The sequence below is a fragment of the Euleptes europaea genome, chromosome 3 (assembly GCF_029931775.1).
Source record: "Euleptes europaea isolate rEulEur1 chromosome 3, rEulEur1.hap1, whole genome shotgun sequence".
NCBI lineage: Eukaryota > Metazoa > Chordata > Lepidosauria > Squamata > Sphaerodactylidae > Euleptes > Euleptes europaea.
Genome location: NC_079314.1, coordinates 59,834,034 through 59,857,652, shown reverse-complemented (window position 1 = coordinate 59,857,652; position 23,619 = coordinate 59,834,034). Strand labels below are relative to the sequence as shown.

General features: G+C 41.5%; 2 protein-coding genes across 2 annotated transcripts in view; one reads left to right on the top strand and one right to left on the bottom strand.

Moving 5' to 3' along the window:
• The first annotated feature begins 12,400 nt into the window (after positions 1-12,400).
• Positions 12,401-16,847, top strand: LSM8 (LSM8 homolog, U6 small nuclear RNA associated). Its single transcript, XM_056847357.1, has 4 exons — positions 12,401-12,470; positions 14,105-14,145; positions 15,608-15,735; positions 16,714-16,847. Exons 1-4 carry the CDS (start codon positions 12,440-12,442, stop codon positions 16,802-16,804), a joined length of 291 nt encoding a protein of 96 aa, XP_056703335.1. The 5' UTR covers positions 12,401-12,439; the 3' UTR covers positions 16,805-16,847.
• A 299-nt stretch (positions 16,848-17,146) lies between these two features.
• Positions 17,147-23,619, bottom strand: part of LOC130474795 (centromere-associated protein E-like) — an 80,000-nt gene continuing 73,527 nt past the window's right edge. The window contains 4 exon segments of the mRNA XM_056846494.1: positions 17,147-17,268; positions 17,793-17,838; positions 22,334-22,580; positions 23,117-23,352. Of these exon segments, the coding sequence (XP_056702472.1) occupies positions 17,147-17,268; positions 17,793-17,838; positions 22,334-22,580; positions 23,117-23,352 (651 nt within the window).

Genomic DNA, 23,619 nt, shown 5'->3' with positions numbered 1-23,619 from the left:
TTTGACCTATGAATTTCAATGCCCTTGTGATCCAACTTCTCTATTTTATTTCAAAGACAGAAAACTTTATTCTGCTCAAGTTTCTAAAGAACACACTGCCCATTCAGTTTAAAAATCAAGCACAGATCCAACTTTCTGAAACAACCTTACTTCTTTCCCTCCTATGCATTATGATTTTATGGTCTAAGGAACATTTCCATACTGTCCTTTGCCATGTGCTTTCAAATGTCATAGGAAAAGGATTTGTCATTAGTGTTGACTCATCCACACAAAAATATCTTTTTGAGTAGGAGGACTGGGCACCTAAATCACTCTAGCACACATTGTGCTGTTACTACATGTTCTTTGAAGCCTTCCACATACTGGAAAATAAGTTTACCATATGCCATGACTGTCGTTTTTTTTTTTTTTAATTCTGTCTAGAGGACATTGGCATTGATTATGAGGCATAGTTCACTAGTCCAACCCCAATGGAGCAGTTTTAACTAACACAAGTGTGAACTTTCCCAAGCAGTCAGTATGGAAGAGACTCTGCTGATAGTGGCAAGCTTACATGGTGGGATTTGTTAGGGGGGAAAAGCTCATTCTTTGCCCAAATTACAAACTTCATGTAGTCTGAACTTGAACAGAATCCAGAAGTGATGAAGTTACAATTGAACAGAAGCCCAAGTGCTACATGAAGTTATTAGATGCTTCTGTGAATCGTTCCATCAATGTGTCTGCCCTTTCAAGAGTTTGAAAGAACAAGGAACGTAGGCTGGGAGAAGATGACCTACTTGTACAACACGTAACTCCCAAGCCACAGGAACAGAAGAACATCCTAAAAAAAGGTTGCTGCCATAAAGTTAAAGTATCACAGCCTAGACTTGCCTATATGTGTTGCCACCTTGTTCAAAATTAGCCCCAAATTATGGGGGACAAAAATACCCCACCTTTTTGGTGAAAGAAACAGACTCAGGGAAAGTGAGAATGGTCCAAATTTTTACATAAGCCAAAGGAACACAGGACCTAAGTTTCCATGATGACAGATATTGTTCAGTTCTCATTCCAAAAGTGTGGCTTAACAGCGTAGCCATCTAGAAGGGAGATCTCCTATAGTTATTGCCATTAAAGGAAACTAAGCAAGTGGCAGAAAAGTAAACTGGGTGTATTAAGAGCCAGCATGGTGTAGTGGTTAACAGCAGTGGTTTGGAGCAGTGGACTCTGATCTGGAGAACCGGGTTTGAATCCCCACTCCTCCACATGAGCGGTAGAGGCTACTCTGGTGAACTGGATTTGTTTCCCTGCTCCTACAAATGAAGTCAGCTGGGTGAACTTGGGCTAGTCCATGGGTCGCAAAAGTGCGGCTCCCGAGCCGCATGCGGCTCTTTGAGCCCTTGAGTGCGGCTCTTTCCACGTGCGGGCACGCAGGCACACGCGGGGTGGGTCAGTCAGTCGACGGGAGAAGTGGCGCAGGCGGGCCGCAGTTGCCAGGGCGACCCAAGGGAGGCATCTCCTCTTTCCACCGTCCCCAAAACACTCAACCCCCCCTCCCCGCCCCATAGCTTGTCCTTAGTTGAAGGTTACTCGGCGATGAGCATGCTTGCCCTGGAGCCGCTGCCGCCCTCCTGAACTGGCCCGTCCAGCACGCTGACACAGGCCGGCAGGGGGACGAAGGCCTGGCCTCCCTCCTGTTGCGCATTGTTCCGCGTTGCCGGTTGCTGGGCGAGACGCCGAGGTTACAACCACCAGCCCGGCGGCGGCCTCCTCCGCCTGCTCTCTTCACGTGCCCTTCGGTGGCTTTTGCAGGTAGGCTGGCCGGGGAGAGGCGAGGGAGGTCCGGCGCGCCTTGCAAGCTCCCTCCCGGAGCGGCGACGAGGGCGATGCGCCCCTCTCCCCCTCCGAAGGCAGCCCTTGGCCTGCTCGCCCTCTCGCCCGTGAGGAGGGAAGCCCTGGCAGGCTCCGACTTGGTCCCGCATGAGGCTGCTGGCAAGCCACGGAGGGGAACGGGGGGAAGGCCCAGGGCCCAGCGGGAAAGCGTTTCGTCCCCGACCGGCCGCCTCTTTCAGCTTGCAGACCCGGGTTTGAATGCGCCCCACCAAACCCCACCGGAGCCTTCTGCCTGGCATGCAGAGTGCTCGTGGAGGGCCAGGCAGCCCCTCAACAGTCGCGCATCCGCCAGAGAAAGGCCTGCCATCCCCTGCCGTCCTCCCCCTTCTTCCCCCTCTTCTTTCTTCCTTCCTTCCATCCTTTCTTCCCCAGTTCCTTCCTTCCTTCCTTTCTTCCTTCCTTCCTTCCATCCTTCCTCCCTTTCATCCTTTCTTCCCCAGTTGCTTCCTTCTTTCCTTCCCAGTTCCTTCCTTCCTCTTTCTCTGTCCCTCCCCCACTCTTCCTTCCTTCCTTCTTCCCTTTCATCCTTTCTTCCCCAGTTCCTTCCTTCACTTTCCTTTCCCAGTTCTTTCTTTCTTTCTCTCTTTCTTTCTCTTTCTCTCTTTTTTCTCCGCCCTTCCCCCTTCCTTCCCCAGTTCCTTCATTCTCTTTCCTTTCCCAGTTCCTTACTTTCTCCATCCCTCCCACCTCCCTTCCTCTACTAGGGTTGCCAACCTCCAGGTGGTGGAATTCAAAATATAGCGCTTAGACAAGAAATATCCAAGTCAGGAAAATTACAATGCAAAACTTGCAGTTAGAATAATGTATTAGAACATTGGAAACAAAGCCACTTCTAACGCAACAATTATACCATTAGAACAAAATTCCAAAACAAATACAAATTGTAAGACTATGCCGGCAGTGCTCAGCTAGATTCAATTCGTAGTCTGTGGTGTGCTTCACAGTTACATCATAAAGCAACAGGAACCAAGAGTAGAGTAGCAATGGCAATCCGGTAAAGTTCCATTTCGTATAGACTTTCTCAAGCCTTCTGATTGTTCCGTGCAATATTCATTCAAAGTTTGAAGGAGTGTGCCTTTCCTTTTTCTTTGGACGACCGAGGTAAGAGGCGTCTTACCTCGGTCGTCCAAAGAAAAAGGAAAGGCACACTCCTTCAAACTTTGAATGAATATTGCACGGAACAATCAGAAGGCTTGAGAAAGTCTATACGAAATGGAACTTTACCGGATTTCCATTGCTACTCTACTCTTGGTTCCTGTTGCTTTATGATGTAACTGTGAAGCACACCACAGACTACGAACTGAATCTAGCTGAGCACTGCCGGCATAGTCTTACAATTTGTATTTGTTTTGGAATTTTGTTCTAATGGTATAATTGTTGCGTTAGAAGTGGCTTTGTTTCCAATGTTCTAATACATTATTCTAACTGCAAGTTTGGCATTGTAATTTTCCTGACTTGGATATTTCTTGTCTAAGTGCTATATTTTGAATTCCACACTCCTGCAAGCACTTATTAGCTGTTATTTTGAATACAACCTCCAGGTGGTGGCTGGAGACCTGGCAACCCTAGCATCTCCCCCCAGTGTACCTACAGTTTAATTAAGACTTAAAACTTTAATTAAAGTTTATTAAGTTAATAAACAGTGTACCTACCTATATAGTTTAAGTTTAAGAAATTTGGCTCTCAAAAGAAATCTCAATCGTTGTACTGTTGATATTTGGCTCTTTGGACTAATGAGTTTGCCGACCCCTGGGCTAGTCACAGCTCTTAGAGCTCTCTCAGCTCCACCTACCTCACAGGGTGTCTGTTGTGGGGAGGGAAGGTGACTGTAAGCCGGTTTGATTCTCCCTTTAGTGGTAGAGAATCTTCCTCCTCCTCTTCTTCTATACAAGTGGACAGGTCCTTGCCATTTGGTCCAGTCAGCCAAGAGGCTGCAAAATTTTAATCACAGCCTAACCCTTAAAAAGATGGCAGGACTGCTTTACAGTCTTATTTGTCTTCATGTTACATACATAGATTGTTTAGTAGTGTTCGCAAAGAGTCCTGCCACCAAACTTCACAGATCACTGTAGTTGAAATACTAGACTTAGCACTCCACAGAAAAATTACCACTTTAAAAAGCGAATGCATATTAGTCTCCCACAGAAATGTGTTGAGGCATTATTAAAACAGCTTGCTGTTGTGGATGAGCTCCACTTCTTAATATTGAGCCAATTATTCAGAGGAAAAGAAAGAAGAATTCTTGTTAGCGGCATTTTTGCGAATACCTCCAAGGGCACTTAGTCATTGTAACTTCTAGCTGTTACTGGCTCTGAATGGAATTGGAGAGATCCATTATTTCAGAGGCTTGCTATGCTCCAAGGACTCTGCCTGATATTCAAATGTAGTTATTAGGTGCTGGAGTTTCATTTGTCTGTTAGGCCAGAAGCTACTTCAGTCTAGCACCATATATCTGTATCCTTCCTTTGCACCCTTGGTGCCAACTGGTCTCAGCTTTATTCTTATGCTGCACACTGTGATCTATAGCATTACTTAGACAGGAAAACACTCCCTATCATCACATATTATATGGTGAACCAGCATGGTGTAATAGCTAGTATTTTGGACTAGGATCTGGGAGACCTGGGTTCAAGTGTCTACTGTGCCATAAAACTTTGACTGGTGACTTTGAACTAGTCACTCTCTCTTAGCCCGCCCTAACGCACAGGACTGCTGTGAGTAGAAAATGGAAGGAGAAACATGTATGCTGTTCTGAGCTCCCTGGAGGGAGGACAGGATGAGCATGTAGTGGACAGAAGGATTTGTGACACCTCCTTTTCAGCCAAACAAAATATGTTCCTAGCCTATGCTTGAGAAAGAAAGAAGCCACTGAAACAGGGAAGGGTGACATTTCTGAAAGCTAGTTTTGATCAGGAGCATTGGGAGCTACCAGTCATAAATTGGTGACTTGTGGGGTGGGGGAGACAGTCATAAAATGAAAGCTTGTATAAAAATTACAGTTGCAATTAATGACCAACTCCAAAAGATACTTAAGTGTTTTTATTTGAAAGATGTTTTCTCATTTTGTAGTAGCCAGTACAATTGTGAACAGTTTCATCTAGAAATATAAACGATGTTAAACATTAGGGGGTACCTTTTAAGATGCCTCATTTGTTTGAGAGCTGAAGAACAGGCATAATGTGATTCTTCCTCTTTTTAAGGAACACCCCCCCAACACAACACAACATGGTGGGTGTGCCTTCCACTACTAGTGAATCAAACATTGTAAAATCAAAAGGATCGTAACATTGAAGGGAACAGCTGGTACACGTATATATGCGCGAAACATTACCGACATAGGCTACTACTAAAAAAGCTGAATGATACAACAAGAGATCTCTCAGAGTGCAATCCCCTTCAGTGTTTCTCTATCCATTGATTAGATTGGAGTCTCTGTATAGGACTGAAATAAATTCTAGCAGCACTATCAACCAACATTTTTTTCTCATGGAAAACCTACATCTGAAACATGTACGTGCACTTTAAAAAGAGCATTGCTTCAAATGTACTTGGAATACTCCCATGACTCAGTTACTGCCTTCCTTCACATCCCTAAAACATTGCACTCACTTTGGCAAATGCGTGTCACTTCAACTGAAGAGTTATTTGGAGGCCTCCTAATGGACAAAGCTCAATGCATATCTAACGCATCACAAAATTATGGCTTTATTTATCTGAAGTGTTCTCAATGTCACCAAATGGAGCTGTCAGTCACAGGTTTCCTAGCTAATGGACACTGCTGCTACGAAGCTGACATTCTAAGAATGAATTTAACACATTCTCAAACTGCTTTATGTATAAACCAATCTTTGTTTCTGAAATAACAAGATTTGAAATGCGACAAGCGGTCGTTTTGTGTTTACCTCAGAATCTTTTAACACGATTAAATCTCAATAACATCTCTTCCAAAAGTCACATATGAATCATACGGACTAGACTGAATATTTCTTACAGTTAACAAGGTGAATTTTAGTAATTGTACTGTTATAATTTTAGCAATGTATTGTAACCGATGTGATACTGTTTTCAAAAGAAATGCAATGGATTTCAAATACCAGCTTGGGGTTTCTCTCTAAAGAAAATAGCCTCATTTAAGAATGTTTTATTTTTTCACCTACAATGTCATAGCTGTTCAATTTTTTTTCTCCTGTAATTTGAGAGAGGTATAATGACCAGACACAAGGGATGGTGTGTGGCTTGAGTCTTTTTTCCTTTGGACTGCTTAAAGATGGGCTACGTCCACAATAAATATGAATTTTATTGCCGCTTCAGTGAAGAGGAATTTTCTTTGGAAAATCAACACAATGCTTCAGAAAATTTAGAAAAGTAATTAGTGATAAAGTTCATCCCCGTTGCTAAATTATTTTTTTAGCTCGGATAATTTCAGAGTACTCCAAATCAAACTGGAGTAGAAACGGGCACAAACACCTATGTGCAGGGGCCTTCACTCTGTTGTGTCTACATAAAAGATTTGACCTTAGAAAGGGTGCTTTAGGCAATGTTAAACCAGAGAGGAGAATGCCAGAACAAAGTAGTTTAAAGAGGGTTCAACATGTGCATCCAAATCTTGTAAGTCGCATGAGTCTGACTTTATTCTTGTCCATTCAAATTGCAGGCAACACTGTCTGTATACATATGAGAAGTTGAACCCATCATCTGGGTAGTACAAAAAGGTATTCCTTACCCGTGCAATTTTGTGCTCAAAGGAGGAGGAGAACTGCCTGGAAGTATTTTCTTTATTATGTCACATCCTTGATTTATGCACCTTCAAAACAAAACAAAATGACTTTCCTTCTCTTGTGCGGTACTGTTATCATAACAGCCAATGTAATTAGAGTATTCCACTGAGTTATTCCAGCTCAATGACATCATAAGGAATACTTGTAGCTTATGTAACTTATGATTCTATAAACAAAGGGTTAATTTCATTTGAATAAGAACTGTAATTACTCCCAGATGTCTCGGTGTTTAGCCGATCACTGGCAGATCAAGTCAACCATTTCGAAGCACTTCATTCCTTCCCCAGAGATTCAATTAGAAGAGGCCAATACATTAGGTGGTCCTGAAAGAGCCACTTATGACTCAAGTAGTAATAGCATCTAAAGCAGTAATCAATAGTCTAACAGCATAGTGGTCAATAATAAACAGCCAATGGTTTCCAGCACTTTTCGAGATACTGCACTTTTCCCATCTAGTTCTAGCTTTTACGAAATAGCCACATTCATTACTGCCCAGTAATAGTGCCAACTAGTACAGAAGTTTGCTAATATTCTTTTTAGGGACAGTGGGTGCTGTGCATCCAACTCTGATCCTGCCAATCCATTAGTACTAAAAAGCAATCACCAATGCACAACCCTCTTTTGGATTGTGGCATCAGACATGCTGTTGAGTGCTTGTCACTATCAGAAATGTTTTTGCTACTGCCATCCTTTTGTAAGCCACTATTTTGGAAATTGTCTGCTTTATTAGAGTTTACTGCTTTCTGTTACAAAGTCTGCCCTGACCTTGATGGCCCAGGCTAGCCCGACCTCATCAGGTCTCAGAAGCTAAGTCGGGTGAGCCCTGGCTAGTACTTGGGTGGGAGACCACCAAGGAAGTCCAGGGTTGCTACACAGAGGCAACCACCTCTGAACGTATGTTGCCTTGAAAGCACTTGGGGTTGCCATAAGTCAGCTGTGACTTGACAGCATTTTCTACCAACACCACTACATAGCCTACTTCCAGTGCACCACAGAGCTTTGTTGCATCTTAGTAGGCTAAAAAGTTGAAAAACTGCTTATACTGTTTTATACCCATTCAAACCTTTGCCCACAGAATAAACAATGTTTATTGGGTCAACAAATACAGTTGTATCTGAAAATACAAACACTTCTAAAAACTAACCAGTCATTAACTTAAGAGCTGGCTAAACAAAAATCCTGGGCACACAGAGTGATAAATCCACTACTGCCAAATTCACACAAATTTCAAGCTACACAGGAAGTTGCTTCTGACCAAACCATACAGGAATATGTCTATAAAAACAGCTTCCCAGTATGTTCAGAATGCGGTAATTAACCATACCAAAACAGCTGTATACTGCTAGACTAGTAAAGCTAATTTATGAAGATGGTTTACAATATTCAACCCAGTGTAGTTGGTGTAGAAAAGTGTAGAGAACTCTGCTGGCCCAGAGAAGGAACCCTCTAAATGCATTTGTTGACTGTTGTGGCATCATCAAAAATTACTAATTTATCACATGGTTCCTTTCCCACCACAATGCCTGAGGCTTGGTGCAGCTACCACAAACAGGCAGATAATGGGGTAGCACATTATAACCATCAGAGCAAAAAAAACCAAAAAAAAACAGAACTAAAAAGTAAACAGTTATAGATTAAGATTAAAATGCTACTGAAGAGGGCTGAATATCTTGGTTAACACTAACTTGCAAAGCGAAAAAGTATTATGAGCTAGAAACATGCAGCTTATTTCCATATGTCACTTGCATTTTCATCAAGAACCTGCAATACAATAGTCAAGTTTGGCAGATACCAAACTAAAGTATATCAGTGTATTGCGTTAATTCCACATTAAAGTTATTTAAAAATTATTACCCAGTTCCCAAATTTATCTGAGATGTGAGGAAGAATTTTTACAAGATATTGTTTCTGTGGTACTTCATACATAGTCTTCAATGTAGGGATACACCAGACATTTGATGGAGGTGTGGCTCCTCATGAGTTAACATATTTCATATCTTCTGGTTATGCTCTAAGATATAAATCTTCTGGCAAAATGTAATTGGCTTAGTTAATGAAATGCAAGTTTGTAATATACCTGCAGACTCAAAAATAACTTCTTTTGGTTATCTGAAATAACCTGTTGATATATCAGATATATGAAGCTGATTGTGTATTGAAATAAAGACTGAGAATGATTAGCTTAATTGAATGTAGAAGACTGCCTTATTAACAAAACATATGTGTTATCAAAGGGCTCAAAGATGAAAAACGTATTCTACAGAAATGTTTGTGCAATATTGGGCTGTTTTTGTTAGGTTTTGAAATGATGAAATAAGAAATTGATTTTATCCATATACTTTATTTGATTTATTGTAGTCACGTGTAAATACATGGAATTATTAACCATCACCACCACCACCACCATTAAAACGGCTAAGAGGCGCAAGTAGGTGGATAAGACAGAGGTTGTCAGATCTGCCCTTGGCCAGTCTTGACTTGAGGGGAAGACTCCTCAGAGGGCAGGTCCTGTCAGGGGTTGAGGGGAGGAAAAGGAGTAGAGGTAAAATGCTGCAAACGGATAAATCCAAATTGTAACAGAGAAGCTGATAATACAAGCCCAAATGATTTGGGAAAGGCTCTGCTGAGGAAAACTAGAAATATATATGTGTATGTACATACACCCTTAATAGTCCTTCTGAAAAATGGCTAGCGTGTCTTATTTATTTTTCTTTTTGTAGCAGGCTAGAGGCAGCTGCTATTATGGGAAACAAATTCCAGTCAGGTGTTTGCTAACTAAAGCACTGTGAGGATAAACACAATACTCATGGGGACTGCTTGTCAGGCAGCTTCTGTTTCTGGGGGATGCAAATTGTGTTCAAAGGCTGCCACATCCCTCAGATTTTTCAAGAGGTTTTCAGCTGCATAAATTACAGCTTGGCTATTGGTATTTTATTGCATGGATACTCTCACATTGTGCAGGTGCACAAGAATGAATGCTGGGAAGTTTCATGCCAGAAATGCATCTTAGCTTGTGTAACATTCCAGTCACAGCTCATAGCCTTTGATATTACCACCATCACCGAAACACTTAGAAAGCCTTAAAATGGCTGCAAGGACACACAGGCAGCGCAATCTTGAACAGGGGGTGGTTATGCAGCACCTGGGAATGGCGCCAATGTGCCACCTTCCGAGCGGCTTGCAGCGGCGCAAAGGGGAATTAAAAGAATTCCCCCCAGGCCCCGTGAAACTCTCATATTGCAGTTGTACAAATAACAATAGCACATTAAAAACATAATCATAATTAATGAAGAAGTTGGTTTTCATATGCTTTCTCTACCTTTTAAGGAGAATCAGACCAGCTTATAATCTCCTTCCCTTCCCCTCCCCACAACAGACACCCTGTGAGTAGGTGAGGCTGAGAGAGTTCAGAGAGAACTGTGAGTAGCCCACAGTCACCCAGCAGGCTTCATGTGTAGGAGTAGGGAAACCAACCCGGTCCACCATATTAGAGTCCACCTTTCAAATGGAGTGGTGAACCAAATCCGATTCTCCAGATTAGAGCCCAATGCGCTTAACTACTACTATATCACGCTAGCGGGATCACTGTGGTTAGATCAGTCTGAGCCAGAAATAGGCACCGCTGGCGTACAAGCCGAAGCTGGGCAAAAGCACTCCAAGCCATAGCAGCCATCTGATTTTCTAAGGTGACTGCTGTGTTGAGCAGCATTCATAAGCTGCAAACTGGCTTTTCAAAGGAAGTGTAACCTCATACAGTACAGGAGAGATCTCAAGTCCCTGGTCTGCCTTTCTACTAACCCTGAGCACCTCATCCAGCCTCCAAGCATCTGTTTAGAACATCAATAGCTTCCTTAGAATTAGGTAGAAAAGAAAGGTAGAGCTGGTATCATCCACATATTGGTGACACTGCAGCCTATACCTACGGCTGACCTCTCCCAATGGTTTCATGTAGATATTAAATAGCATGGGGGATAACGTTGAACCCTGAGAAACCCCAAAGGCCAACAGTCATAGGGCAGAGCAGGAAACCCCCAGCACGACCTTCTGGGAGTAGCCTCCTTTCTTGTCATTCACTGGATGTGTCATTCCAAAGAAGAGCTGAAACTGACTGGTCAAAGTCCATGAATATTTTCCAGGCCAACTCAGATAACATACATATTTAAAATGAAACTGCTGCATAGTAGAGATTAGTTCAAAACCAAAACATGCCGTAGGGGTCTTGAGACATTGTCTGACTGCTGTGGTCAAATGGCTGAAAGCAAATAAATTGAAACTTGAGTCTCAGTGAGAAAGGTGGACTATAAATAATGTAAATAAATACCTCTAAAGTTTACCAGGGTTAGTAATTACTGATATAGTTGGGTTTTAACACATCACATCACACCTCTTGCCAAATATAAATGTTAACTCAAAGGAAGAACTTTACAATACTTCATGAATCAACCTAAGTAAATGGGACCAAAACAGCCTTAATTCAAGAACTGGCTTGTGCCACTCTATGGCATTATATCCCACAATCCGTCGGCAGGTTCCAGCTCCCCCAAATCTCTAGGGATTTCCCACCTGGTGGCAATCATACATGCCAGGGTCCAATTTCTGCACTAAAATTTAGCAGCCAGTTTTACCACTGTCTTAGTTTAGGACTAATTTATAACCAAGGTCCCCCCCACCTCCAAGCGGGAAATCAGCATAACATCCAAAGATAGCAAAAATGTGTTGTAACCTGCTACTGCTGTTGCAAACTCTCACTGCCGATACCTTATGTACATTAGTATAAAAATTAATATAAAGCGTCATATAGAAATGTACCACCGACACTGCATGGCCTTTTGCCCCCAGTGCAGTTTTGTAGATCCAACATCTATTTCTGTGTATCACGTGCCAGCTGAGAACACTACATATTGTGGTCACTTACGCTACAGTAAGTGTTAGCGTTTAAAGCATCTGAAGCTTCTTTATAGTTTGTATTAACATATAGCAGTGATGGCGTGTAAAAAAATACTCACAATACCGATAACAAGAAGCTGGAGAAAAAATCAGTACAACTCAACTATATTCAAAAATTCATTAACAACGTGCTAACAATAAGACCACCACAAAAAGGTGCAAGGATTACAAAAAATTACACACAAAATATATACAAATGTAGTTATTTACAGGATAGTTATCACAAGCATAATAGCAAACTCCAAATAACCAGGCAACAGTCAATAGTGTTTTGGACTTTGTGCCATTTGATTTGACATTGTCGTCCACAGTTGGATCTGAAGAAACCTTTTGCCTTGGATATAGACTATATATATATATATATATATAGGCTTCATTCTGCACGGGGTGGGTGGAAAGAAGGCGGCCGCCACCCTCAGGGGTCAAAACGAACAGCAGAACCTCAACCCACCACCCCTCCCCCAGCAACGTTCATTGCAAGTCGTGGGAAGGGGGATCGTAGCAGCTACACCCCATACGCATGCGCACTGAATAACTGCGTCTCCTACCGACTTTCCCGCTCTGTTACACCGAGCAAACACCGATGACGTCCAGAACCTCCGACAAGCGTCGAAAAAGGAAGCCACGCCTCCTACGTTTTAAATCGCCCAGGGAAATTCTTAACGCATGCGCTAAGGAGCTCTGGCGTCGCGGAAGCATGCGCAGTAACAACGATTTGGTCCGGATCTCTTTTTTTTTTTTTGAAAAAATGGTAGCGTGCGCTTTGCGCTTGAACGTCTGAGTTCTGTTGGGAGTTTTTTTTTTCCTCCTGCGTTTGCACACTACGACTTGCAGGAACCGTCGCTATGACATCCGCGCTGGAAAACTACATTAATCGTATCCTTCTGCTGGCAGGATTGGGATTTTAAAAGCCACGAGAGGACAGGGAGGTGGTAAGGTTGTAGGGACGTTCATTGAATATTACCAGCTGCTTCAGCTGTGCCGTTAGTTTTCACGGTTATGCGCAGGTGCCTCGGGAGACACTCCAGCGGGAAGGGATGATATTTTACGGATTTTTTTAACGGGGTGGGATCCGGTTTCCTTCTGCGCAAGCGCGAAGCGCCTTCCCTCCCTTCGAAAGTAGGTGGGCGGACCCTGCAAGAAGGTTGTGACATGCGGGCACAGCCAATCGAGTCAAAAGGAAGGTTTGTTGCGGTAGTTTTTCTTTGTAAGGACCCTTTTCGAAAGGATGGTCTGCTGTTCGTGCCGTACTTTTGCTCATCAGGGAACTTTTCCACGGCCCTGTCTTTTCCGAAAGGAAATCTTTTATTCTTATGGTCCTATGATAGTAATCCGTTTGGTAGGTTTCAGTGCTCCCATAAAAGGACCGTAAGAGCAAAATATTTCCGTTTCGTGTTGGTGGGAGTGTAGAAAGGAAAATGTTCCCTCGGAAACATTAAAAAGCTTTGTGCCACCCTACAGGCTAATGCAGCAGCAGACCTATTGTGACTTAAGCTTTCCTGCTTCCTCAGATGCATGAGGTGCAGCTACAGTTAGCAGACATATATAGGAAAATTGGAAACACTTTAATTAAAAGGCCATGAAATGAAAGAGGCGCATTTGTACTTTCTTTCCTCATTATCACACACATGGTTTGCAAACTGATCCATTCTGCCTTCAAGGCAAGCCAGTTGATTGTTTAACTCTCCCCCCCCCCCATTAAATCTTGGTTCATAGGCAAGAGAAACCGTTGGTAGTTAGGGTGTAACAACAAACTTGTGTTTGAGTCATGGGAGGGGATGGGAGGAGGATGTGAGCATTTCCAAATGCTGGAGGCCCTGTGGCTCAGTGGTAGAGCATCTGTCCAGCATGCAGAAGGTCCTAGATTCAATCCTCGGCATCTCCAGTTAAAAGGACTAGGCAAGAAATTCATGTGAAAGGCCTCTGTTTGAGACCCTGAAGAGAGACTGCTTGTCTGAGTAGGCAATACTGATTTTGATGGACCAGTGGTCTGATTCAGTATAAGGCACATGTGTTCATCTATGAATATTGCCCTTATCTTTGCTCCTGATTTATTTTACAGAGTTACTTAACATGGCTGTTGTGAGAATAAAGCACTGCTGTAAGCTTGCAGGAAAAAGGAGATACACAAATAATGAATACAAAAACCAAAGATCAGTATGTGCATATTCCAGTATTATTTTATCGTTTATGAGGAAGACTCAAAAGCGATGCCAACTGCCCTTACCCTTGAGCTTCCTCTGGCTTTGGAAAACAGTAATGTAAATTAACTTCAGAACCACAAAGACCAAAATAGTTTTTTTCTGGAAGCAAAAGCTGGAAAAGATGCTTAATTCCTTTGTGTGTTCATATTTTATTCTGAGTTGTCTGTCAAATGAATCCAGCCCTGCTTAAAATGAACAGGTACTTCACTGGGTCAGGAATTAACCAATACAATAACCTTGGGCCAAACACGTCATCTTATTATTTCTAGTGACTCTTTTAAGAAGACTTTCTTTAACGAATATCAGGTACTGTTGCGGTAATTACTTCAGATGGTCGAATGATTGTGGTAAGAATTCCTTTTAATATAAACTTTCCCCTCTCCAGTTGTTTTGTGTTGGAGCAGACTTGTTAAAGACTTATTTGCTAGCCCTAGTAATCTTGGCATAAGTACTTTCAAATTGGATACTTGAGAGTAAGTGCCATCCTAAACAGAGAATCTCGAGCCACTGAAATGAATAGGACTTCTGAGCAGCACACAGGTTTAGGCTGCATGTGTTCTTTAGATCATGGTCTTGGACATATATTTAGCATTAGTCTTGTGCAGTGATATAATTAGGGTTACCTTCTGTACAGATTATAATGTATTTAAGAAGTTTATGATGAAGAATGTCTTTAAAAACCTCATTTAGACTAAATTTTTTAAAAAGCTTCATTGGAGATACTGTGTGACAAGGGGTTCCTGATCACAGTAGGCTGCATGTCAAAGCCACTGTGGAGTAGTGGTTAAGAGTGATGGTTTGTGGTGGACTCTAATCTGGTGAATTGGGTTGGTTTCCTCACTCCTACACATGACACCAGCTGAGTAACCTTGGGCTAGTCATAGTTCTCTTAGAGCTCTCTCAGCCCCACCTACCTCACAAGGCATCTGTTGTGGGGAAGGGAAGGTGATTGTAAGCCGGTTTGATTCTTCCTTAAGTGGTAGAGAAAGTCGGCATATAAAAACCAACTCTTGTTTTTCTTCATACATTCATGCAATCCCTTCTCTAAAACTTGCATTTCCTAGCTGTCATACCACTTTCAGATTCTCTTGAATTCTGATCAGATGCTTCTAATCTGCAGAATTAATCATTGTTCTTTTTGCCCATAGCTTTAAATGTTCCACACCTAGAGAAAAGATTTATCTTTACATATAATTGTATGAATTTGTATTTTCAGGAAGAAGGCATGCCAAATTTATGTCATGACACAATGGGACATTTAACCACATGTGCCTAGACTCCAAAATAATCATTTCCCAGAAGCGCAAATCTTAGTAAAAATGATTAATGAAACATTTCAAGTAATTGTGTTTTGGATGTGGTGCAACTGGAATTAGTGTCAATTAATCTGTACACAGACTGAGAAGAAATCACAAATTCTTCCACAAAGTTTTTCTTAATACCTGGGGATTTTGTTCAAAAATAATGAAATAATTTGACACATAACAATTTATGGTTTGCCAGTTGAAAACCTAAAGATACTCCATGGTGTAGACTTCCCCCCCTTCTCTGTAACGTTTCTCCCTTTTTGTTTGAAAATATGCACATAAAGGAGGATCTTGTTTGAGAAAGCTACAGCTTCTCAGTAGAAAATGAACTACACAAATAATTCAGTTTAAGAAGTTCAACTTAAGGTACTTTGCAATAATTCGCTTAAGTAAACTAAACATATTGACGTCATTGTTAGAAATGCTAGGATGTTTCTAAATAAGACATGCCTGAGAGTCATATTTAAAATTTTTGAATGCTTCATTTTTTAATGCTTTTTAGGGAACTCTCAAAGGTTTTGATCAGACCATCAACTTGATTTTGGATGAAAGCCATGAAAGAGTGTTCAGTTCTTCACAAGGAGTGGAACAAGTGGTCTTAGGATTGTACATCGTAAGAGGAGACAATGTGTAAGTTTCTAGTAATATAACTGAAGCTGTAGTAGAAAAATCAAGCATCTAGCTCTCAGGAATTGGTGCCCTATTTGAAAATTAGATAAAATGTTCTTAATATGTTACTTTTGATGCATTCTCTCAGGCTGAGTTGCATTATAGGAATGACATGGCTGCTTTCTGTTAATATAGAAATGTTGAAACTGTAGAAAAAAACTTTCCCCCACATCAATGCCTCTGATGTTGGTGGACCTCTTCCTGTCCCAGGTGTTTTCAACATTTCTGTATTATTGACATGGCAGTTACACCTTTTATGTAACAACAGATGTCAAAGCATCAGTCTCTTGACTATGGGGATATATCTTCCTGGACAGTCACCTCGCTCTGTCTTCCACCCAGACTGTCTGATGTTCTCCTTCAAAAGACTTAATCCAACGTGGTTTGTTTCTTCCCAGTTAGTAGAAAGATCAGTAGATAGCAGAGGCAGTGTTTTTTAACGTATATTTTTCTTTGATAGGTAGAATAGCTTGTTCTAACAATAATAATTTTGTGTAAAATGGGAAAAGGTCATCCAGACAGCATTAATAGAATCTCACAATTTTTTCTCATGTGTGATGAAAATGCAGTCTGTGCTTCTGAACTGTACTCGTTTCCTCAGAAGGTAACCAGTCTATGCAGTTTGTGGAATAAAACGCATGTGCAGTATTTTAATTTTTGTGTGTCCTTTCATACTAATTTATACAAAAGCAAAAGAAATCACGTTTAAATAGAAAACATTTTGTGTGTGTGTGTGTGAAGTGCTGTCAAGTCGCTTCTGACTCATGGCGACCCTATGAATGAAAGTCCTCCAAAATGCCGTCTTTGACAGCCTTGCTCAGATCTTGCAAATTGAGAGCTGTGGCTTCCTTTATTGAGTCAGTCCATCTCTTGTTGGGTCTTTGTATCAAGCTTATTTCTATATGTTTTTCACCAATAGTACTTTAATTCCTTTTATAGTGCTGTAATTGGAGAAATTGATGAAGAGACAGACTCTGCTCTTGACTTGGGGAACATTCGAGCAGAACCTCTGAACTCAGTTGTACACTGAAGAAAATAAAGATGAGGATATACAGCAGAACGTCGTAAATCTCCAGTTGTACAGAGCTATTTATAGGCTGGTGTGGCTACTTTTTACAAGTTGTATGTAATAAGCTGGATAGTTTATACTTTTTTATTTTGACAGTTATGGTTTGATATGTAAATTAAATTCTGCATCTTACTAAAAACAATACTTGATGTTTTTAAGTACCCAGTGTACATATTAAAGAACACATGGCTTTAAGTCATTTGTATGCTCTTTAATTCATAAAGCAAGAACCAACAACTCTTTAAAAAAAAAGGAAAAGTACCCTGCTCAGATACATATTGCCATATTTACAGAGTTGCATATTTATATCATATAATTTTTCTTTAGCACATCTAGGTACTCCTGTGCTGCCTTTGACACTTGATCATCTTCATTTGGTCTTCCGGGGGCGAATTTAACAGATGCAGTATCAAGTTCAGCATTGGCTGAAAAACACAAGAAAAGCTAATGCTTTCAAGGGGTTTCACAGAAAATGTGTGTGTTAAGTGCTGTCAAGTCGCTTCCACTTGTCCAACCATCTTACTCAAGTTACAATTTTCAATGTATGGTGGTCACATACTATACATTGGACATTCAAAAGGATTGCTTTATAACCATATGTAGAAGAGGGTAACACAATTACTGAACATAGGGAACATAATGCACTATGTATCTGTCACTGGATATAGCAATATTGATGGAATATAGAGAAATGTGCTGTTTTTCATGCCTCTTTTTCTGGGGAAATACCTTGGGACAAAAGATGTTCGGTGCTAACTATCTGACTAATAAGAATTTTGCTTTAAATCAGTTTTCTAAAATAATTTAGACAGCTCAGTGAAGAAATATATTTTCTGGGAATTTAGTACAGTGTGCTGACACTTATATTTGTACAACAGCACTGAATACTATTAGCACCTTCACAGCAGGAAGAGTTATAATATTTTTAGTATGCAGTTTGCTAACATACCTTGATCTAGTTCCCTAGTGATACTTTTTTCCAGTTCCTTCCGCATCTGAAATTACATTTAGGTCACAGTTAACATTTTATATCTATAAAAGGTGGTAACACACATGAATGACAAAATGTGAACATATCAAGTAACTGTTGGGTCAAGTATTCTACCTCAGTTTTCGATACCAACTTTCACCTACCTTTGAATGAATCGTTACTTAACTGCAACTTGATGAAAAAACTGGCTTGCATGACAGTATTTGAGACCCACCTCCCCTTTGTACATGTTCAACATAAAAAAATTAAAGTCAGTTTTGAAGGCTGGAATGTAAGTATTATGTATTCAAGCTGAAGATACTGAGGAGAAGGTAAGCTTTAAATTGCTAGGGACACTGTTTTGTTACTTGCAAGTTGTTCAGGACGGTGTTTTGAGAAGCCAGTCATTTTAATTGCTTTGAAAACCAATTGCTTTGGGAAGGAGTGGCGTAGAAAATGGAATTATTGGTTTCTTAAATGAATCTACAAAAATATGAGGGACCCACTGAAACCATAATGAACTTTTACGAAGGAAAACAATCATAATTTTTGGTTCTTTGATTTGTTTGTGATCCCTTACGGGCTGTAAGGGATCAGAAACAAATCAAAGCCATATGCATGCTTACTCAAAGTTCTACTGTGCTCAATGGAACTTACTCTCAAGTAAGTGTACACAAGACTAACTTTAGTATGAAAGACAGCTCTACAAGCCACCCTCCTTGGTTACTCCAAAACATCCATTATATTAGTTTGATTCTCAGTGGCTCAGATGACTGCGATGCAGTGCTTGCAAAACTTACTAAAGACTTCTAAAGGTGAGGTCAGATCAGATGACCGAGGTATAAAAATTCTAGCTACAATTTCTGTAGCTCCGGCCAAGCCTTTAGCCTGCAATATAATGCAGAATTATAATCTGAAATGTTACAGTAGTCATATTTGCCAAGCACAAAGAGTAACATGCCATTAAGCACTGCCAGAGGCTACACACCTTGTTACGTATCTGGTTGCAGAGAAGAGAAAGAAGAAACAGACTTTTGATCAAGGAGCTGAAGAAGTAAAGAACAAGTGATAAATGTATAGATCTTGAAGATAGAAATGAAAATGACCAGTTTAAGAATGAATTTACCGATAATATGAAAATATTCAGACCTACTCTAGGGATGCAATTATCTGTATTCACTTAGGAAAAAATCCCACTGAGTAAAAAAGCACAGCATTTGGCTGTAAGACTAGAAAAATGGAAGAAACTGGCAGAGCTGGAGATAATAAAGAGAACCAACTTCTGACAAAAGCAAAACTTGGCAGCTCTAAATGGAAAACAGCAGTAGTTCCCACAATTATGGAATAGATAGCTAAAATCTGGACGATTGTCTATGAAATAAATGGTTTTGGAAATGGAGGGTAGGAGGAAGAATAGAACAGAAAATTTATTTGTATTCTGCCTTTCCCCACCAGAGCGGGCTCAGGGCGGGTAACATAATAAACAGAGCAGCACAGCCTTGAGAGAACTTAGTTATATCAACCACTGAAAACAGCGAGACAACACTGATTTAAACAAATATAGGTATAGTGTAGTAATTTTCATATAATTCTGGTTAACTGACTTGACTTATACTTACTACACTGGAAAGAACTGGGTATATTGTTGAAATTATTAACATTAATAAATGGAGGATTAAAACCAAGAAATAAGAAGACAGACTACATGACCTGCTGTATACATATTAAGTAACAGATATTGTACATTGTCACTGATTCCACCATGGTTTACAGTACACACCTGTATAGTCTTCAGCATAAAGTTGTATCAGTGATCTTAATTAACTGATTAATACATTTCCAGTTGTGTCTAGATTGCCTTGTTTACAATAGCAGGTAACTACTGAGACCAAGTATATTTATTCAAAAAAGTCTAATGACATTTTTAAAATGGACTGGAAGGTGTAACGGATTCTAGATGCACCTGGCCTTTGGGTGACAGTCCTCCCCTCCCAGGCACCCTCTTCCTTCCCAGGAGCTTGGTGTCACGGCAGCTGATGGACTGGGCAAAGTTGAGGATGCTGTCCCCCTTGCCAGGACTGAGGGCACAGGGACCATGCCCGGCTTAGCCCACCCCCCACTCTCTCATCCATGTTGGCAGAGATCAAGCCCAAGCGGCTGGACAGCCAACAAGAGTGGTGGGATTCCTTTCCCAGGAATCAGTGCTGGATGGCAGGGCTATTAGCCTCAGTAACAGTGGTTGCTGGTTACCTTACAAGTAACCATCATAAGGGACATGGGAGAGGGACCACTGCACATCGAGAGGCTGTTGGGGGACCTGTTGGAGGCACTCTATGTCCCCGCCCCACCAGCTGCACTGGTGGCCCCTCCTCTGGCTCTGCTGCAAGCAGTGGTGGCACGGGTACCCTTGGCAAAGCGAGCAACAGGCTGCACAGTGAAATCGCTGGTGAGCTGTGGCCAAACACTGGGAACCACTTCCACCTCCCTGCCCCTTCCGATCTTTGATCACCCTCTGAACCGTGTGGGCAATGTGGCACCTTGTGGTGGGGGATTGGATGATGGAGGCTGCTGGCCATGGCACAACTGTCTTTTGCCCTGGCGTTTTGGGCTGACCTTGGTCCCTTTCAGCAGGTGGGTGGTTTGCCCAACAGAAGGGGGGCAGAGATGATACCCAGTTAAGTGACAGATTGTATTGTGGGAATGGAGCCTGGGAAGGGAAGGGGACCTTGGTGGGGATGTGTTGCCATAGTGTTCCCTCCCCAAAAAAGCAGCCATGGTTACCAGGGTCACTGATCTCATAGCTCAGGGGACGGACTGCAATTCCAGGGGATCTCCAGGCCCCACGGGAGACTCCCATACCTCCCATAGTCCCTTTAAGGGGGGGCTGTAAGTTGCTGGACCCCTCCTCCCACTAAGGGTGCCATGAATGGCATGGGGACCAAAGGCTGATAGCAAGAGCTCCACACAAAATGGATGCCTCTCAGAGAATTTTGGGATCCATCTTGTGTATATAACTAGGGCAGAAAAGCGGTTTACAGCTGTGCATTTTTCCACATCCCAAAAGTGTGCCAGCTATACAATGGGACTGGGTAGTCTCCACTGCATGATCCTCAGATGATTTAATCAGTGCTCCAAGCCGACCATTAATTATTCTAGCTGCACCCATTCTGGGCAACCAATCAGTATTCAGGAAAATGGGCCAGACATTCTCTTGGATCTTAACTCATCAAGCCTGTCCTTTTTGATCAGACCCCAGAAAAGAAATCAATTTTTTGTCTCTGGCTTTCCTGCCAACTAACCTCATACCACCTCAGGACCCATTTTGGGGTATAAATATTGATCGTTTGGCCAATTAGAGTATGTGTGTGTGTCTTGGATCTGTGCATACACCCCCCACTTGTGTGTGGACTCCTTTTCTTCGCTCCTGGAAACACTGGCCATTTCCCTCTTCAACACAGCTTTCTCTGGATGCCTCTTCTGGACTGGTAAATCTTGCCCATGCCTAAACTATTCCGATTTTCTACCCTTTCTCTTTCTTAGCTCTAGTATGATTCATGTGTGTATGTCCATTGCTTGAAAGGTATATTCTTTTATGTTTTAGTCTTTAATAAAACCCTTTTCATTTGTACAACTGCCTGCTTATTTGAGAATTCTCCCCAGGATTAATCCTGGTATACACAGGTTATAGATCCGTTAACCCCTTACTAGCTCTGTCTCCTTAGCTAATTCCTGAATCAAAAGTGGAGTCTGCCTAATTTGGGTAACAGGGCAGGACACTGACTGGCAGCTCATCTGCCTGTTCCTGCCCCTCTCCTACACTGGGCTGGTTCTGCCCGCTCGCTCTTCCCCAGTTCCTCCAACCCTGATTGGCAGTGGTTGCCCTGTTTGCCTCCTTGCCAGCACCCCCTACGCCACAGCAGGACACTGCAGTGCCCATGCTCCCGGTTGGCGCAGCAGCGCTGGTGTTCAAATAATTAAAAAAGGAAATAATCCTTCTTTTAACTGCTGGCAACAGCATAACTATCCCCTTAGGGAGCAGCTCAGTTATGCCGTGGCTGGCAATGGTGCAAATCCCCAGGCCTCAGGATTGCACTGTAAATCTGTCCACAATTAACATGAGATAATCCACTATGGAAGACAATGTTTTCAATGTTGTTCAAAGTAACTCAATATCCTAATTTATTGATAATCCTATGACTATGATGATTCCTTGTAAGTGCAAATAAAAGCCTACTTTAATAACGGATAAAGTGTGCCTTTAAAATGCACATTGGGCTGTACAATAAGCAAGATGTGTTACACGCTTGTGGATCTTAACACAGATTTACGATTGTTACACCTTTCATGAAAATTTTGTTCTCCTTCCTCAGTTTAACTTCTCTCTTAGTGTTAAGAAAGTTTAAAAAATGTGAAGGATGTAAAGCATTTCTGTTGAAATGAAGCAGCTATTCCTGTGAACATGACCTATGATGACAGCATCAAGGAAAAAACAGATTAGAATGAAATTAGCTACTACTAACCTTTGTCAAGTAAGCCTCCACTCTGTTTCTTGAGGATAATGTATTTCCAGATGGATTCATGAATCCTCCTCCAAGGCTAAGAGTTCTATTTAATGCAAGATTACTGCTAAGATTTCCAAACTGAACTGTTTCCAATATTGGATTTGCCGAAAGGCTTCCATTTAGAAAGCTGCTGGCAAGTAAAGACTGGTGTTTCTGACGTTCATGAAGGACCTTGGCACTGGCTTCTGATAATTTCTCATTAGCTCTGTAAGAAGTTCAGCACAGGGTGAGTTAATGGGCCATCTTTAATGAATGCACATTTACCATTCAGATTATTGTGTGTGTGTGTAATTCTGATTATCTGAAGACCAGAAGCTGTAACTTCACAGCTGCCACACCATGCCCCTTCAGTTGAAACTTCCAACACATCCCTCACCTTTCTCTTCATTTTGCTTTCCAGTCCACCAACATCTTCACTGACACTGTATTTAATTCAGCACTTAGGCTAAAAAGGTTGCCAGCCCATAATATAATGATAAAAAGCATTTCTATACCATTAGACAGCAGATACTCAGTGCCCCATAGGAACAGGCTTGGTATTTGGGAGAAACGTCTAATGACTGCAATTACTGTTATACTATTCGCCACTGTATACTTTGAACCGAACAAGATTCCCTGTTCTGATTCACATCACAATGTTCAGAGTTTTCTTTTTAAATATAGGTAACAATCAACTTTAATGTGAAAGCACAGAAGAATGTCTCAAGACAGCAACTGTAATGTTTTCACACTCTGACTTACCGATCTAGTTTGCTTCTCAAAGCTTTTCTCATTTTCAGCTCTTCTAAATACAAATCTTTGTATCTTTCCAGTTCTGTATGTGTAGACTCTCTATGAAAGATATAGTCTTGCTGAATGTTCTTTAGTTTGCCCAACTCAGATTCTACATCATGAATTCTTTGTTCCAGTTGATTTTTCAAGGAAGCATTATTAGTAGCTCTTATTTGTTCCAAAGTTTCTTGTGAGGCTGCCTGTGTCTAGGACATATAATTACTATATTATTAGAAGAAAACCAGTATTCACCTCTTTCCACCAAATGTCAAGAAATACAAAATAAGACCACAAAGGTTAGTCAGAGGCATCCATCCCACATTAAATTCCCACTCCCATTCCATACTCCTGGAATTAGATCTAATTCCCCCCTTCTCCCACTCTAAATCCATAATTCACCACTCATACTCTTCCTGTAGTTCCCCAACATTTCTGTAGTTCCCCAGCATTTTGTGTTGCAGCAGAAGGGGGGA

Excerpts from the sequence above, each read along its gene's own strand:
- LSM8 (XM_056847357.1), top strand. The coding sequence starts at position 12,440 with ATGACATCCGCGCTGGAAAACTACATTAATC. Across the intron at positions 12,471-14,104 it reads GCTGGAAAACTACATTAATC|GTACTGTTGCGGTAATTACT; the intron begins GTATCCTTCTGC and ends AACGAATATCAG. Across the intron at positions 14,146-15,607 it reads CAGATGGTCGAATGATTGTG|GGAACTCTCAAAGGTTTTGA; the intron begins GTAAGAATTCCT and ends AATGCTTTTTAG.